This window comes from Haemorhous mexicanus, chromosome 2 (assembly GCF_027477595.1).
Source record: "Haemorhous mexicanus isolate bHaeMex1 chromosome 2, bHaeMex1.pri, whole genome shotgun sequence".
Taxonomy (NCBI): Eukaryota; Metazoa; Chordata; class Aves; order Passeriformes; family Fringillidae; genus Haemorhous; species Haemorhous mexicanus.
The window spans coordinates 6,315,975-6,333,303 of NC_082342.1; the positions used below are offsets into that span (position 1 = coordinate 6,315,975).

The 17,329-nt window shown below is 36.8% G+C and overlaps 1 protein-coding gene across 3 annotated transcripts in view; it reads right to left on the reverse strand.

Annotated features, from left to right (window-relative positions):
• The window catches only part of CADM2 (cell adhesion molecule 2), a 578,035-nt gene that overhangs the window by 81,409 nt on the left and 479,297 nt on the right, over positions 1-17,329 (reverse strand). For all 3 annotated transcript variants that reach the window (XM_059872652.1, XM_059872630.1, XM_059872640.1), the window contains one exon: positions 9,141-9,231. In XM_059872652.1, the coding sequence (XP_059728635.1) occupies positions 9,141-9,231 (91 nt within the window). The remainder of the gene's footprint in view (positions 1-9,140; positions 9,232-17,329) is intronic.

Consider the following 17,329-nt stretch of genomic DNA (forward strand, 5'->3'; position numbering starts at 1 on the left):
TCTAGAAGGATGGTGCTTTACCTTGCTAGCTTATACCACATACATGTTCTCAAGGTCTTCTGCTGTTGTAAATGTGGAGTAAAAATGTAGATTTTCAATGAGCAGGTGCTCCCTGTGACATTGAGTGGTTCCACATAACATCTGCTACACATATTCCTGAATTGTGAAACATAATCAGTATAACCAGCATGACTGACACTGAATAAGTTATACTAATGTGCCTTTTTGCGTTCTACTGCTAGTGGTTGATTTGAAAACTCTATAATTTTATGGGTAACTGTAGCTAAACACTTGTCTACAGCATCTAAGTATCGAAAAGGCCAAATGTCAGGTCCTTCCCCAAAACTTCTTTCTCATTATTCAACTTGCAGTCTAGTACTTACTTAGAATTACCTGCTCTGTATTTCAATTTTATCTATTATTCTATCCCACAGGCCTTCTCTATTTTAGCATGTTTCCACCTGAGAGCAAGGAAAAGAATTATTTCAAAAGCCATACACATGCAAAATGGATTTAACGAGCACTAAAAATGCTGCGTGCAGTTGTTTTTTATACTGTACTTTCTGCACTTTTATGGGTAAACACTGCAAAAAAGGGATGCTTAAAAAAGAGGAAAAGCAATTATTGAATTGAGCCTATTAGGCAATGTGATCATTTTACAGAACACTAAAGGGAAAGTTCTTAAGCACTGCAGGAGGGTTTATTGTAAAGTGTAATTTTCAGACAGCCACTAATGCTCCCACCTGCTTCTTTTTGTGTCACACTTTTTATAACACCAATTTCTCTGCTTTCTGCAAAATACTGGGGAAAAAATTTACAAAAAAGTATAGAATGTCCTAGCTGTTAAAAGAAGAAACAAGCTCCCAGAAAGACAGGATGTTTAGTACAAAATGAAATTTAATCTATTGAATATACATACTGTATCTCAGCAAAAATGTTACCTGCTTCATAATATGTTATCTACTATATCATGGCATAATTCTAAAGTGGAGGTGTAATGTCAATGAAATATTGGTGTAGAAAGTCTCAAGCAGAATATTCACACAATCCTTTAAAATAATTGCCTTTACCCACAAAGACAAACTCCTTATGTGGAAAGTTTTCACCAGGCAGATTTTTTCCTGCAATTCATATGATATTCTTCATAAGATTTTAGAATATTTTACTGAAAATGAGCACTCATTACATATAACATATAATAGATGTGCACCAATCAAGGCAGGAGACATCATTAGCAGGAACTCCTTCAAAATGACAATATTTCAAAAATTGGTCAACATTTCTTTGTGCCTGACAATAACCACAGGAAACAGAGTGATTAACCTCAGCTGACATGGGATATATCACATCAGATCAAATTAACAGGAGGCTGGGTTTGAGTTAACAATCACCTACTCAAACAAAGTAAGTTCCTTTAGGAGAAATAGAAGCTCGCACTTCTCCAAAAAGAAAAAAAAAAAAATACAGACAGCCTAAATGGGATAAAGATACAGAGCTGAAAAAGCAATGTTAAAAAAAAAAAAAAAAAAAAAAAGAAAAAGACCAAGTAAGAACATTTCAAGAAAATATAACAAGGGCAAAGAGACAGGCAGGACAGAGATACCAGTAGTATTTGCTGAAGATAGGCTCTATCTAACTGCTGAACAAGCCAAATTCAAAGAAAGACAACTTGGAATGGACAGAGAGCAAGACAAAAGACAGGACTAGGAGAGCCTGAGCTATCCTGAGAGCTGTTCCAAGTGACAAGGAACACAGGGATGAGAACTGTGATGAGGGTTTCTTACCCTTCTCCAACTCTATATCCACAGATACAATACCCTGTCCTGTATATGTAGGCATTTATTCAAGCATATATTTACAGAACCTTGCCCAAAGGTGTGTGTGAAATGTGTCCCTGGAAATTTCCCTGTAAACTCAGAGCATCAGAAGGCATAAATCAGATAAAGATATTTCAGTTAATACTAGTTCTGAGATCAAGGCAGAGAACATCAGGGAGGCTCCTGGTTAGTTGAACGCATAGCAGTTTTGTTCAAAACCATCCACCTTTCTGCTAAGACAAAGAGCTAAAGCAGTGAAACTCCAGTACTCCCTTTTTTTTTTTTTTTTTTTTCACTTACTTGATTTCACTTGTAGATGGTCCTTTCCAGAGAAACCAGAGACTCTTAAATTCAGGATTTCTTATGTACAAATGTGTGTGAAGCTTAAGGGAGAAATACTTTGATGCTACATTCATGTTTTGCAAGAGTAATATTTCATTGTGAGTATGGACAAATCCATCCAGTTTTACAAATCATTAATATTTATTGATACTGCCTGAACTTCCAGTTTGGGCTGTGGATTCATTCTGCACAGTGATTTATAAACACAGAAACATGGATGCTTTTCCAGATTCATTATGATAATTCATATAGGCAGAACTGATACCAGCATTCCTTTCTAGGCTGCTAGGTACTCATGGCACAAACACAGATAGCAGTGAATAAAATGTAGAAAATGAGATAATTTCTTACAGAACCTCCATCTCACCTGCCAGAGAGGCCAGGAAGTGCATCATATAAAAAGAGGACAGAAAAAACTGTCCATGGACAAAAGGCTGGCCATTAGACTAATGACTCAGAGGCTAAACCTGCCATTAGGAGGCAGTTTCAAAGCAATATTGGCAAACTGCTCACACCAAAACGTTAATGGCTGAATGTCAAGTGGGCTTCCACAATTTTCTGCCCCAGATTCTGATTTCACTCTCGAGCACAGGTTTGTAGGCGTGCTAAGAACTCACTGCTGTGTCACTCCAAAACACTCTTGGGAAAATAGGGACTATGATCAATGCTAGACATGAAATATACACCACCTATTTGTCAATTTTGAACTTAGGACTTTTTGCTGCTTCAGTTCCCAGCTGTAAATTTGAGGCAAGTGAATAATCTAATAATGCAAAGGTGTGGTAAAAAAATAAACATTTAAATATTTGTTAAGTTCTTAGATACTATGAGAAATCAAAAAAAAAAAAAAAAACCCCAAACAAAAAAACATATGAACAGTATGAAGGAACTCTAATTCTCTCTTCTGGGTCTACATCAAATAAGACATACAGGTCATTCAAAACTACCATTCATAATTATTGTTTCACCGAAGCAGTCCAGAATCCTCTTCAAAGGTTATATTCTGCCACAGTTTTCAGGAAGAAAATCATTATCATGTTTGGTTTTGGTTGTGCTTTTCTCTATAACATCAATGAGCTCACAATTAATGTTATTCTAATGAAGGATATGTGAGTTTTCTGAAATAACACAAAGAAAGTCAGGAAATTCAAATGTGTCCCTCCTAGTATTTCTCAAAATGCCTTCCTCAGGTTCAGATGTCTTTCCACTTTGAATTAGTTTGAACTAAGGCAAGTATTCAGAGGAAGGAAGAGATTTTATCCTCTTTTCTTTACAATACCTTTCATCCTTAAGCCTGAGACAAATTGATTCATGAGATAATTTTTTCTATAATTTTTTCAAGAACCAAACATATGAAAACTCTGAAGAAAGGACAGGATCTTTAGGTGAAGAAGACAGAGCATGTTGTCTACTCTGACTCTGCAAGTTTTTGGTGATTGTCTCCAATGACATTCATTGTAACCAGGAGGGATGTCACTGTCATCTGGATGTTTGTACCACTTCATGGGTGAAAAACTGGCTGAACCATTGATGGAGCTGAAAGAACACTCTACCCAGGGGATGGTTAAAAGCATATTTCTTCAGGAGTCTATCGTGGTCCTGTTTAACTCTTTAATACCAAAGGCCTGGTGGAATGTGCTGGCTGCACTGATACATCTGAGGGGAGGCCACTGTTCAGAGGAGCTTCTGTGGCCTGGAGGAATGAGCCAACAGGTGCCTCATGGGAGACAGAGAACTTCAGTAAGGATATAACATCCTACATCTAAGCTGAGAAGAACCTGGAAGCTGTGGCTAACAGCAGATTTAACTAGGGCCAGCTTGAGTCCAGGCTCTGCTGCTGTCAGGTGACTGGTAGGAGTTGATTCCCTTCACTGGCTTTCCTCAGTCTCACCTATGGCCCTGCCAGGTGCTTCTCAAATGAATCAGGCACTCTCTCTCTGGGTTCCCTGGGTGGTGTGTGTTTCCTGTTATCAGTAGTATTTGTTTCCACCAACCGTTGCAAAATGTTTGTCTCACTCAAGGGAGTCTTCTTTAAATAGATGCTAGAAAAGACAGGACACTGTGTGGAGATACCACACACATCATTTACAATATAAAATTATAGCCCAAGCCTGGCTCTTCGGTGTGCACCCATTATTGAAAGTGAACACCTTTTCTTACATTAAAAGGTTTATTTTTCCATACTTTATACTACTCTGTACATATTTGTTTTTGTTTTTGGTTGTGCTTTTCTCTATAACTTTCATGAGCTCACGAATAATGTTATTCTAATGAAGGATACCTAATGAAGGTTATTCTAATGAAGGATACCTATGTGAATTTTCTGAAATAAAAATTTTCCCTATTTATCTCAAACAAGGCCAAATATTCACTTTACATTAGTCAACCAAGTGTACTATGATTCTCCTGAGCTGCATGGAGTGGAAAGACATTTCCCTAAAGCACACAGGAGACAGCTAACTTTTTCTTTGTTTCCTGTGCCCTAATTATTCCATTATATTTTGACGTCCTTTCTCCTGAAATAGCACTGACTTAAAAAACTCACATATTTCATGCATGCTTTGATGAGAATACTGACTAAGAATATTAAATACTGAACCTTTCTTTCCTTATGGGTCAGTTTTTGAATTTATTTTTGGGACAGTTTTGAGTCACTAGACTATATTGTTATGACACAACAGTGTACAGAAGTTACAGCTTGCAATAAGAAAACATTGGCTTTTAAAAAATTTGTAAGCATGGATGGCTGTAAATGATAATTTTGTTCTTTACTGTCTATATTTTTTTACAGCTACCTCATGTTTATTTTAAAATACTCAAAATACTGTCAGGCAATATGATTTCAGAAAAGTCTAGACATTACATAAAAAGGATGTCTAGGATTTCTGAAGTTTAATTACATTTCCTTTTTCAGAAAATAAACAAAGTCTCGGTAAAACTATATTATGCTAAAAGAAGAAATAAATTAAGATGCTACAACACCTTACATATATATTGGGCAAGCTCATTGATTAAAATATTACAGACTGACAGCTGTCCAGGGATCCAGCCAAAAAAACACTGAAAAGAAAGCAGTGGTAAGAATTGAAAAGGGAAGAGATTCAATTTGGTTTGAAACTACACATCAGTACCTGAAAAAAGGAATGCTGTTGAGTAGTCATATCAAGTACAGAGTGTCTTGGCCTCAGTTATGCAGAGAAATGGCTAAATGAATATTTTTACCTGTAATTTGGAGAAAACAAAAAAAGCCCGAAAGACAAAAACCCTGGACATCAATATTATCAAAATTGTCAACAGCGTGAAGAAACCAGCAACAGACTCTTGCAAAAGGAAAGACTAAGCTAACATAAATACACACATTCAAAGTTTTCCAAAAGAAAACTCTAAAATTTTTTATGCCAAGAGTTATCAGTTGGACAAAATCCTCACAAATGCTGTATCTCAAGATCCCTTACAATTTTACACATAATAGGGCATACTCCTAGAGTTTATCATGTTTATCTGTGGTAAACTGATGATTATATTTCCTTTTATCCTTCAACAGAAAAATTTAATTGAAAATGTCATAGATTTAGCCATACAATATTCCAAACACCAGCCTTCTGCTGCTGTTTCTTAGAGCTGGTGCCTGAAGTGCTACACAACTGGGTTGGAACATCACCAAATCGACATGGCCTGCCTCTGCAAAACCATCACAGTACAGGCAGGAAGCCTGGTCTGCTCCTTTATTGGCACCATCCCACTTCCACAGCAGCAACACAGTGGTTACCCAAAAGAAGGTAATTTTCAGCTCCTTCCTCAAAGTAACAGGAGCACAGGGCCTGACTGGAGCCAGTGCTGTCCTCATCCTCCCACTGATGAGCAGAGAGGTAAAACAGCACAGTTGCAGAATTAGTGGAGTCTGTCTTACACTCTCTTATGTTGCCTCACTGAATCACATTTCCATCTTCCTTTCCATCCCCTCTCCCATGCCCTCAGCTTCTCCCCCTTAGCCCATCCTCAGCATCCCTGTTCCACCATTGGCATCTCTTCACCAAGACCATGAACCCATCCACAGCAAGTGGGAACCCCGGAGGCTGGGATAATCCCAGCCCACCTCACATGTTGTGACAACTGATGCTGCTCACATCCAAGGGTCTGAGGACATTTTTTTCTCTTGTCCAAAGTCATGGTTAATGATGGGCCAAGAGAAATCTAATACCCTAAATTGTGAAACCTCAGGAGGGCCCTAGATTTAAGCCTTAGTACAGTTCTTTGTAGTTGTTTTCTGTCCATCTGCTGTATCCCTGGAGGATGCTGTTTCAGCAATAGATACAAAGTGCAGTTGATTTCCCAGAGGTGTTGGTTTCAGCAAGTCTTCTCTCCCATTTCCTGCTATAAGTTAGGGAGGGCTTTCCCTCAGGACTGTGTTGTAGATTGGAAACACAGCATCAGGATACCAATGTTGCACGTGGTTTGAGGGACAGAATCCCTTCGAGGAAGGTGATTCACATTTCAGGGTGATGAGCTGTAAGATGGGGTATGATGCTCTAAGCTGTGTGACGCTGTGAGTACATTCCAGCTTTAGCCTCATCCCGCTTCTCCCCTTTGGAAAAGAATTCCTGGTAGCAGCAGCTACCAGTATCATCAATGTCACCACAGCCACCACCTGGCTTGACCCTTTCTCAGTCTTCATCTGAAATGCCACTTGGAAGCTTGTGAAAATTGCTCTGGGGTGCAAGAGAAACGCACCTCTAAGTAAGTGTTCACTTACTGCTGCCTGCAGAAAACAGGAGAGACTGTGGCATAAAGTATACAGGAACTAACCCATGGTGTGCAAACGGCTGTGAAGGACCAGGGCTGGCCCTGAGCTCTCCATGAAGCCCACAATTCATCACTTACCTTGTGACACTGACACATCTGAGCTCGGTGGACATCTCCAATTCCTCTTACTCTCTCCCAGCCAGAGATACTCACAATGCAGGCTGGGAGCATGACATTCCTGTTTCTCAAGCTAAGCCACTGCAAACTGCTCCCAGGAGGGTGCCTATTCATTACTGGCCCTGTGCCATGAAAGACTGACCTAATGAAGCAATACAGAGCAGCTGAAGCTGGCAGTGTCTGTGGCCTGGACAATTAGAGGTGCATTTATTGGCAAAATATTTCTAGCCCAAAGGCTACCACATACAGATCCTCAGTCTTGATAATTCTGTAATGTGAAGATTTCCCCCCCCCCCCCCCCTTTCAAAACCACATGTAAGTTTTGCATTTGAATCCTTTAAGGACAGAACACAGCTTCAATTAAAATAAATAAAAAAATCAGTAAACACCTTAATTCAAGCTCTCTTTTAATTACTAAGTTATAACCAGTGCCTCCTAATGTTTAAAGTATGTCCAGAATATTGTGTGTACCAAATAGAAAATATTGTGTATGCCAAGGTATCTCACTTTTACTCCTCTGATTGTCTCCCTGATCCTGCTGTGAGTGAGGAACTGAGTAGGGCTAGAATGCCTCAAGTCTATTAGCCAAAAAGAGCACTTCATCTATTAAGTCAAGAGGAAAATACTGAGATAAGGAAAATGCTAAATATTATCCAGCCAATGGTGCACACAATGCAATCAGTGCTGGCCTCTTTCCTAAAATTAAGCACTTGCACATCTTCAGCAGATTTTGAAAATAAGGGGGAAACAGATCTACCTCTTCATACTCAGGGGAATGTTCAATGGATAGGAGATAAAAGGATAACTCCTTCTCCTTCAGGTACATTATAAAAGCAAGAGAGGGGTCACAATGGATTTTTGTGTTACTGACAGAAGTAGTTTTCTCAGAAACACACACACATCAGAAGTACACAGGTACAGAAAGGACCAACTACATGGAGCATCAGGTCAGACTAATTAGATGGACTTCCAGTGTTATGGTCTCAAGCAGGGAAGAAGCATGATCTAGGTGCTAACCCAGTCAAGATATGGACAGAAGAGTTGCTTTAAAATGATGCACGCATATAATAAATTTTAAAAAACAGTATCTATGGAGTTTAAATTATGCCAGACATAACTCAGAAGAGCTTTTAAAAATATAAATTTTGGACTTAAATGCCTTACTTGACCTAAATCTTACTTCAGGCTCCTACATAAAGCAATGCCATGAAGTCACTAAAGCTACACCAGGGAGAAATTCAGCCATAAGTGACATGATTTTTGTCATGCAATTTACACCTTTTCTAGGTTCAAAATATTATTTCATTACCATTTTCAAGACCATTCTAAATCTGTGTATCATCACAACATTATATATTGATCTTTTGAGCAGAAGGTCAATATTTAAGAAACTTGATTCATAATGACTTAATATTAAGCAATTGGATTATTGATATATATGAGTAAATATATAACAGCCCCTCTGAGTAGTTAACTGTTTTCAAGAGTCAAGTCTATTTAAGTAGTAGATTCTGTGCAAGGGTTAACCTCTGCAAATTTATCTCTAAAGATATTAATAGAAAAGATGCTAATTCCCAAGGAAAACAATTTACATTCTTAAAGTAGGCTACACCTTTCCAAATCCTGGTAGAAATAGGCGGCCAACTTGCACATATAATTAAACTTCAAATTCCCCTGTAAATGGCAGCCAAAGTTCAATATATTTTTTCTGAGGCTGGTTGATGTAGAAAGATTTTCATGAGATGTTTTCTCCTCTATCATCAATTTAATGATGTAAACAGAAAAAGATTAAACCTGCACACCTTTCAGGTTGATATACCTGACAGGGAAAAAAACAATCTCACAGCTGGAATTCTTCCTGAAAACTAAAATAGATGACAAAGTAAAAGAGCAATCTTCTATAGACACTTAATGAAGACAGGCTTCAAGGGGTTTTCTATACCAGAGAGTACTTTACACCCCAGGAGGAGACAAAGACAGTTGATTTCTGCAGCTGAGGATTGTAGTCACAGCAGAATAAGTAAAATAACAAAAAAACATATTACTTGTTAAATCACTTACACTGGTTTTCCTTTGGATTCACAAGTCAAAATTATAGATTGTCCTTCTTCAGGCCATGAATTGGAAGAAATGATTTTAACTAAAGGTGTATCTAGGAAGAAAAAAATAGACAACTTGTTGATATACACAAAAAAGATTTATTATCTAAGAGTACATTCTTCTCTATTTACAACAGACTAAACCACAGATTTAATTTACACTTGGAGACAGTTTCATATGGAGCCTTGTGCAATTTCCATTGTCTTGAGGAAGGCAATAAAAATGACCCATGCAACTAAACCAGTAACTTTTTATATCCCTAGGAGACACAGATAGAAAGCATGTGTATACTAAGAGAAAACAATTTTTATTTCTGTATTCAGTGCAAATAGTCCATATGACTATCCAAAAGTCTGCTATCTAACAAAAAAAAAAAAGAAAAAAAAATCTAGGATGAATAACAAGTACTCCATGCAATTGTTTACCTATTTTTAGGCTGATATGATGGAATGCTGCTATTAGAAGAATGAATGCAATAGTGTACATTTGAATAAAAACCCTTTTGTTGTTGCAGAAGCTTGAAAGTCATAATAAAAAAAACTACAATGGGCTTTCAGATAAAATGCGTTGTTACAGACATTTTACAGGATATTATTTCTGAAATGCAATAAAGCTGCCCCTAAACCATAACAATCTTTAACAGAATTTGCAAAGAAAATATTTCAAATATCTGCAAAAAGCACTACAGAAGAATCAGCAATCTGTCCAATGTGATTGGATTAGTTTTAAAGTTTTAATTGCAAAAAGATACCCAGTAGATCTACTGTGAATTCATGCAAAATAAAGCATTTGAAGTAGATCTTTAACTTTTAAAATATTTGCCACCCGGATTGCAAGAATATATTTTCATAGTCAACATATGACTTAGATGGCCACCTTTATAAGGAACAAAAAAAAAAAGATAAAGAAAGGCCTGTAACACATTTTTTCCATAGGAAGAGGAAAAACAAAGTTCATTGTCAGAGTGGAAAAAAAAATCAGATTTAATAGAAACATCTCTAATTTTCCTCATGGTTTATTTGTCTATAGTTTCCTAATACAAACCACTTTATCCTGCAAATCTAGGATACCTAAGTTTTGTCTCACTAAATTTGCAGTCACTGTTATCCTTAGCAGTGACACCACTGATGTCCTGTTATTAAGCAAATGTGAAAAAGCATGACAATATGACCCCACAAAATCAACCAGAAAAAAATTTAAAAGATTTGCTGCAACAATATAGCTTCCTATTGAGATGCCAATAGTCCTGAGGAACCCTAAATGGCATCTGAACAATTAAAATGATTGAAAAAATTTCTGACTTTTGATTTTTTATTTTTGCAAACCACAGAGTAACAGCACAAGACAAGAAGAAGGAAAGGCTTAGTGCAGACTCTCTGTAATTCCACTGAAAATATTTTCAGCATCATTCAGCTTTCCAGATCAGCTGCTCTAACCTTACACCAGTAGCAAATCTGTTTCACAAGTTCATATTTTTAAGGACCCTGCAAACCATTATGCAGGTGACTAATCCTTTGGAGGCCAGGCTGGCATTTGCTTCATTTTTAGCACATGCTTAAGGCACTGACCTCAAGTGCCTTAATAAATCAGGGCATCAAGTACTTCTGTGATTTCAGTGGTGCTGTTGAAGATGAATAAATTACTCTCTTGACTATACATTGAACCAGAGGAGCAAATTAGTATCAGACAGGAATACATGAAGAATTTAACTGAGAGAGGGAGACAACTAATGCAATGAGATCAAGAGGTTTCCAGAGAAATATGAAAAAGAGCAAAACTTTGATGGAAGTAATCCTGACAGCCACAGGTGAAGGAAGAAATTAAAGGGCCATCTAGCTATTATTCCTGGCTTAAATATTTTAAAATTATCAGCATTTTATGCAATACTGTAAATGACCCAAATAAAATTGAAGAGAGGATTCCAGACAATTAAGCTTTCATCTGCATGGATCAATGCACTGCTGCTTGTCCCCTACTTAAAGTTCCCATTCCTACTTTAATCCACCAGGCAGCTCTCTGTTCTCCATACACTTCTAAACAGAGCTTACTAACACAGAAAGGTCTTGTATTTATGTTTCACCCTCTAAGGCACAACAAAGTGGCGGAGGAAATCCAGTCCCTAGTGGTTTTCCCTGCTAATTGACTTTAACAGTAACTACTTGTTTCTCTAAAGCAGGAAACACAGGGTTTAATTCAATATATGATTTTTAGGGAAGACAGCAATGGAAAATTTTTGCATTTTATTAATGATTCTTTTTCAAAAACTAGATATTCTATTTTGAGTGCTTTATTCTCAGTATTACTATTTCTGTTTTTTATTTTTAGGCCATGCCTGATTTCTCTCCAGAATTCAAGCATATATTTAAAAAGGAAAAAACTTTTAAGATAAACCTGCCCTTTATCTTCACATTCACATCAATAATTTAAATGAGAAGAAATCTTCAGAATAGTTGAATTGAATCAAAACTAACCTAAATATCTTATTTTTACAAAGATGATCGAACCCTGCTGACTGGTACTTTTCCAGAACACAAGATGCTATTACAAAACACTGCCTCCCACTGTGACTCATTTTGGAAGAACTCAAAAAGTATAAATGTACTCTATCAGTGCGTTTTGACCTGTCACACTTAAAATATTAATCATAACAACCGGAAGATCACATGATCTCAAGCAAACACCAACATTAGAAAACAGCCTAAAGAAAGAAATTTAAGAACTGTAATACTGAAAGAGGTTGATTTCTTTCCAGATATGTTTATCAGCTTATTATAAATAATGTAGAAATGTCCAAAAAAATCTCCTTCTACAACCAGAGCAAAGGAATAGAGTCAAGAGTAATGTGGGTCAGATCTTTTCCTCCTCCTCTAAACTCAGTAGAAAAATATCAATGTGTACCAGCTGAACTTACCTGAACTTTAATAACTTGCATATTTTTTAGCATTTAGCCCAGCAATTTCATGATAATAAAATACCATGGACCAGTATTCAAAGCAAAATTCTTCTGAACAAGGGAGTGGTGACTACATTTTCTTTACAATATCTACAAATATGTCCTGAGTTCTAAGAATATTATGGAGGAGATAAGTATTCCAAAAAGAATAAGATTTGGGAAAGTCCAATTCTATTAAAAAAACAGTGGTTTATGTGGGTGTAAGCACCACAGCAAATTTTCTCAATGAAACACACTGCTTTCAGTACCCAGTGACTTTTTAAGTTACATTCATCTCCAGCAGAGAGAGCTTCTTTGGCCCTCCAGTCTTTAGTTTGAGTCAAGAGGTATTTATGAGATGCAGCTGATTGCTACCACCAACCTGAACTGAGGTTCAAACATGTCTTAACATATCTTCTACCCTCCACGAGCACAGAATCTGCTACTTTGTTTCTGGACATACTAGCTACAGGTAAGAATTATTGCATGGGGCTTTTTTTTTTGTGTAACCTTTTGTGATTCAGCAGACCAAAGGCAAAAGTTCCACTTAGTGATTCTGCTTCATCCATCTTTCTAGGATTTGGGCTCATCTCATCTCACAAGCCTGGGAAACCCATTCCAAAGCTTTGGGAAGATTTATCTGGTTTTGATCAGGCTATGTCATCTTCAGCAACAGATAAAATCAGTAAACATATGTGGAAAATTGATACCAGCTTATACCAGTAAAAATCTGATCTGACACACAAAGAAACTAAACACTTCAACACTTGACTTTTGTTTTACTTTTAGCAGCAACTAATGGCAACATTCATATCTTATGGAACTGCATAACTGACTGATTTAATCTCTTTGAAGCTATTTTCAAAATAAAGGTGGTTCTCATCAGTCACAAGACCTTTGCTCTTAATCAGATCTATGCTTAAAGGTGTGTTTACTTTCAGAATGTACTTCAAGCAGTTGCTTTTACACTGCTTGAAGTAAAATAGACTTCAGTATATATTTATATTATTATATCACCAAGCCTTTATAAGGTTACATGCAGGATTAAATTCCTTCACATAAATTTACTCATATAAAATAATCACAAGAAAGCTGCTGGAAAAATCCCTCATGGTAAGTTATGTTACACTTCATGTGCAAACCCTCAACAAGCACAGTGTAAAAAAGGAAAATTGAATTCATAAAAGTAAACAAATTCGCTAAGATCGTGAAACAGGCCAACAACAGAATCAGACAATTAATCTCTACTAGTTTCTTCTTAGTGTCAAGAGAGTAAAAGTGGAATTTGGCCTATTTCTCCTATGTATCTTCAGAAGTCTTGGTCCCATCAGTTCTTAGCAAAACCTTTCATGGAATTTACAGCTCTGGCTGGGTCACTAAATCAAAGTGCAACCCTTTGCATCCTAGGGCATTAATCAGCAACAGGTGTGTATGAATAAGCACAAGAAAAATCATTTTGTGAGACTAAGTGGTAGCATTATCATGAGGTTATGATTGGAAAATGCTGTTTTATCAAATAATCCCTCCCTAATATAATCATCTTCAGTCAATGTAATTACAATCCCAGAAACAGAAAATAAGACCACCTTTCTTCTTGGGCAGATGTTAGGGTGGGTGGAACACATATATTTCATTGGCACTTTTAAGAAACAACAAGTGGAAGCAGTAGACTATTCAGGAGGAGGAGTATTCATGATCTTGTAGTCATCAGAATTCCAACAGTGCTGAAAATGCACCTATGCAAAGAACCATGCAGCAGTCTTTCCTCCAGGTAATTTTGATATGTGTATTACTTTAGCTGTAACATAAACAGCTAAAGTAATACACATATCAAAATATAAACTTCTTGCCACTAGATTTCTCTACACATTTTGTTAAAAGGTAAATCCCAGCCTCCATTGGCATTCCAGTGAAAGGAGGATTAACAGAAAAAGTCTTAGTGGTTCTCCTCTGCAGAAATTTACATAGGAATAATGTATCAGATGTACAGATCCAAGTCAGGGCTCCTAATTTACAAATTTTCTGCTGAATTATAGATATTTTTTTAATAAATAATTGCAGTGATGTACAATGAAGTTTAAACTTAGCACCCTGAATATCTTCAACGCGTCTGACTCTTCAGAAAGCAGAAGAGAACAAGGACACCTCCTTCTTTTCCCTTACAATGGTAGAATTACTAATCCCAAGGGTCCTGCACTTCAGCAGTCTACATTTAAGAGGCCTGCTCTACCTCCATAACTCAGGAAGCCACTTCTACACTCCCTCACTTAGACATAATTTAATTTTTGTGAGAAGTGCTAATCAATCCATCAAGATCAGTTATTAGACCCCATGCAGTGATTTATGAGAAAAAGAGGTTACTTAATCCACTGAGTACTGAAGTATTCACACTATGTTGATCAGATCCAGCAAAATACTTATTTGGCACTAAATTATAGATTAGAACATTCAACCTTTGGAGTTCATGGATTAAGGGTTTGGTCTGGGTCAGAGTGCAAGGACCTCCTATGCCATAGCAGAGGTCAGCCAGGAATGCTAAGGTCTCCCTTCCAGACAGATTTTGAGCTAAGATTTCACTTTGAATCTAAAAAGGCTTTTTTTACCACCCATTTCCTTTGGATAAATCGGGATATTCTGACACACAAAAAAGAAAAAGCCAGGTATCAGAAAATTTTAAGCCCAATACACATTTCTCACACAATTCAGCACTGAGCAAATTGTCTCTATTTACATTCAGTGCAAACATAACCCAGATTATACCCTTAATTTTACATTTAGAAAGGTTTTCTAGAGCCAGATTAGGATATCCACAAAAAAAGAAATACTCATAAAACTTTAAAAATCCCCACCTGTTTCCTAAGAATGTGTCAATCCTTAGCATCAAGTGGTTTTGGTACATCCATTCTTGGGCTTTACATGCAAAAAAATTACTTTTTGTTTTTTTTTTTAAAGTACTTTTTGAGCTGGTGGGCTCTAAGTGAGTAGTCTTCCTATGTGTCAAAGATGACAATATATTTGAATGTTTAAATAATTATTTAAAAAAAAAAAAGTAAACACAATGCCATAAGCAGATCTTAGGTATTTTACCAATACCAACACAAACTTAGGAAAACCTTGTCCAAACTGGTAATGAATATGTACTCAGCTAGGTCGATTATGTTTCCACACTTATTTCATATAAAGTGCAATGTCCCTTCAAGTCTTTTTAAACTTGTTTATTGCATGAAGTCTGTGATTCCTACTTCCCAAGGTAAAATGGCATCACAGAAGATGTGGGTTCTATCACATTTCAATTAAAATCTCCTGTAGTATTATACATTTAAGTTCTCACATGCTATATTTGGGTCTTCTCTTTGTACATCTTTAGCATGATTTTCTCAAGATCAAAGCAATCCAATAATTAATATTTAAAACCAAAAGATTTTATTTACTGTTTAAGTAATAATAAATTCATAAAGTAGTCTTGGTCTCAACTTTTAATTTTGGATAGGTTGGTTCACATAATTTAAGGAAATGGATGATAGTGGTGGACTAGTCAACCCAGGACATAGTGTCAAGCAGAAATCAAATTTCTCTTGACTTTCTCTGTTTTTCCTTCACCAAAGAAATAATTTATTTCTGTTGTAGAATATTGAAAGACCTGGCACAGAAAAAATGTCCCATTTGGTGACAGTAACATATAATGTTCAATATATACAAGGTGCATAGGGAAAGATAAATCTTTTGAATTATTTTAGTTTATGACTCTTTGGGGTTCAAAAGGAAAAATCCATTGGTCAGGTTCTTTCCTGTATGCATGGCACATATCAGTGTGATATATGCTGCCTAAACCTCTTTTTCTTAAAACATGAGGGATTCTGTATTTATTTTCTTTTTCTTTTTTTTTTTTTTTTCACAATGTCCTACTTAGTCTTGAAAGTTCTAGTAAAAAGGGCTAAACCTTTTGAAAACTGTAGAAAAAAGGGGGCACAGCTGGTCAAACATTTGCATGTGATGAACAAAAAGTTAACAGCTTTACACAACATATCACTACAACAAACATATTAAACCTCCAAAACAAGGCTCTTCGAACTGATTAGTTTCCATGCAGCCAAATTGTCAGGTGTCTATCTCAAAACCAAGGCAGAAACAATCCTGTCCCTAATTGTGTCATAAATAATTGAAAGCAGCTCATTAACATCATTTGACCCCAAGCCTCCGCTGTAACACTTTAATTCTGATGCATCTTTCCTTTAAAAGTGACTCTCTCTCTGTAGTTTATGTTATGAACATCTCACTAGCTGCAGCAAGAAGCTGAGTTTGCTGTAATGAAACCTGTGATCCTTGCTGGACTTGCTGTTTGAGTGCAAATTATGTTAACAGCAAAAGGAAAGAGACAGGAAAGGTCCAGGGAGGGGCAAACACTTCGCTGGCTGAGTTTGTCAGGGGAAGCAAGCACTCACAATACATCAGGATGTGCTACAAGTGTTACTTACAATCCTCCTGCTAAAAGCATTGATACCACCTCCTTATTTAATGTTTTAGGATGATGAGTAGATGGTTTTAATTACCTTTTGTCACTAGAAATTTTCTCCTATACAAAATGATTTAAAAAGCCTTAAAAGTACTGCTAGAAAGAAAAGGCTTTGTTTAACAACCTAGCAGAGCATTGGATCCAACAGTGTGGAATATGATGAGGGATCCATTCAGGAAGAAAGCTGTGCTTGTGTGACAGAGCAGTTCTTCCCACTGTGATCACTGAGCATCCCATGGATGACAGGTTTTACCTTCCTGGACCCTAACCAACACAGGGAACATATCATATTAATTACTTTCTAGTTCAGAATACACTCAGCTGAGCTCCAGGCAGCCCAGATAAAACACACAGACCTTTTCTATGGTGTAACATCCATGTCATGGCTGCCAGATCATCTGGCAAGGAAAAGGATAACCTCCACCTTCCTTCCATTACCCACTGACTATTTCCAGAATACTCCAAACTCTGAATTAATCACTTAATCTTGTGCAGCAGCACCTCCTGCCTGGATCTATAATACTGAGATTTACTCTGCCATTTTTGTTTTTTGATTTGAACACAAACCACCACTTCCTCTTTGTACCAGAGTGCAAGTTACTACAACTGGTTCATTACAACACATTTTTCTCCTTACAGGTTTAGCTAAATTATGAGCTACCAACAGCATGAACAGCATGCCTTTACTTCATGGTTTTATTTTAT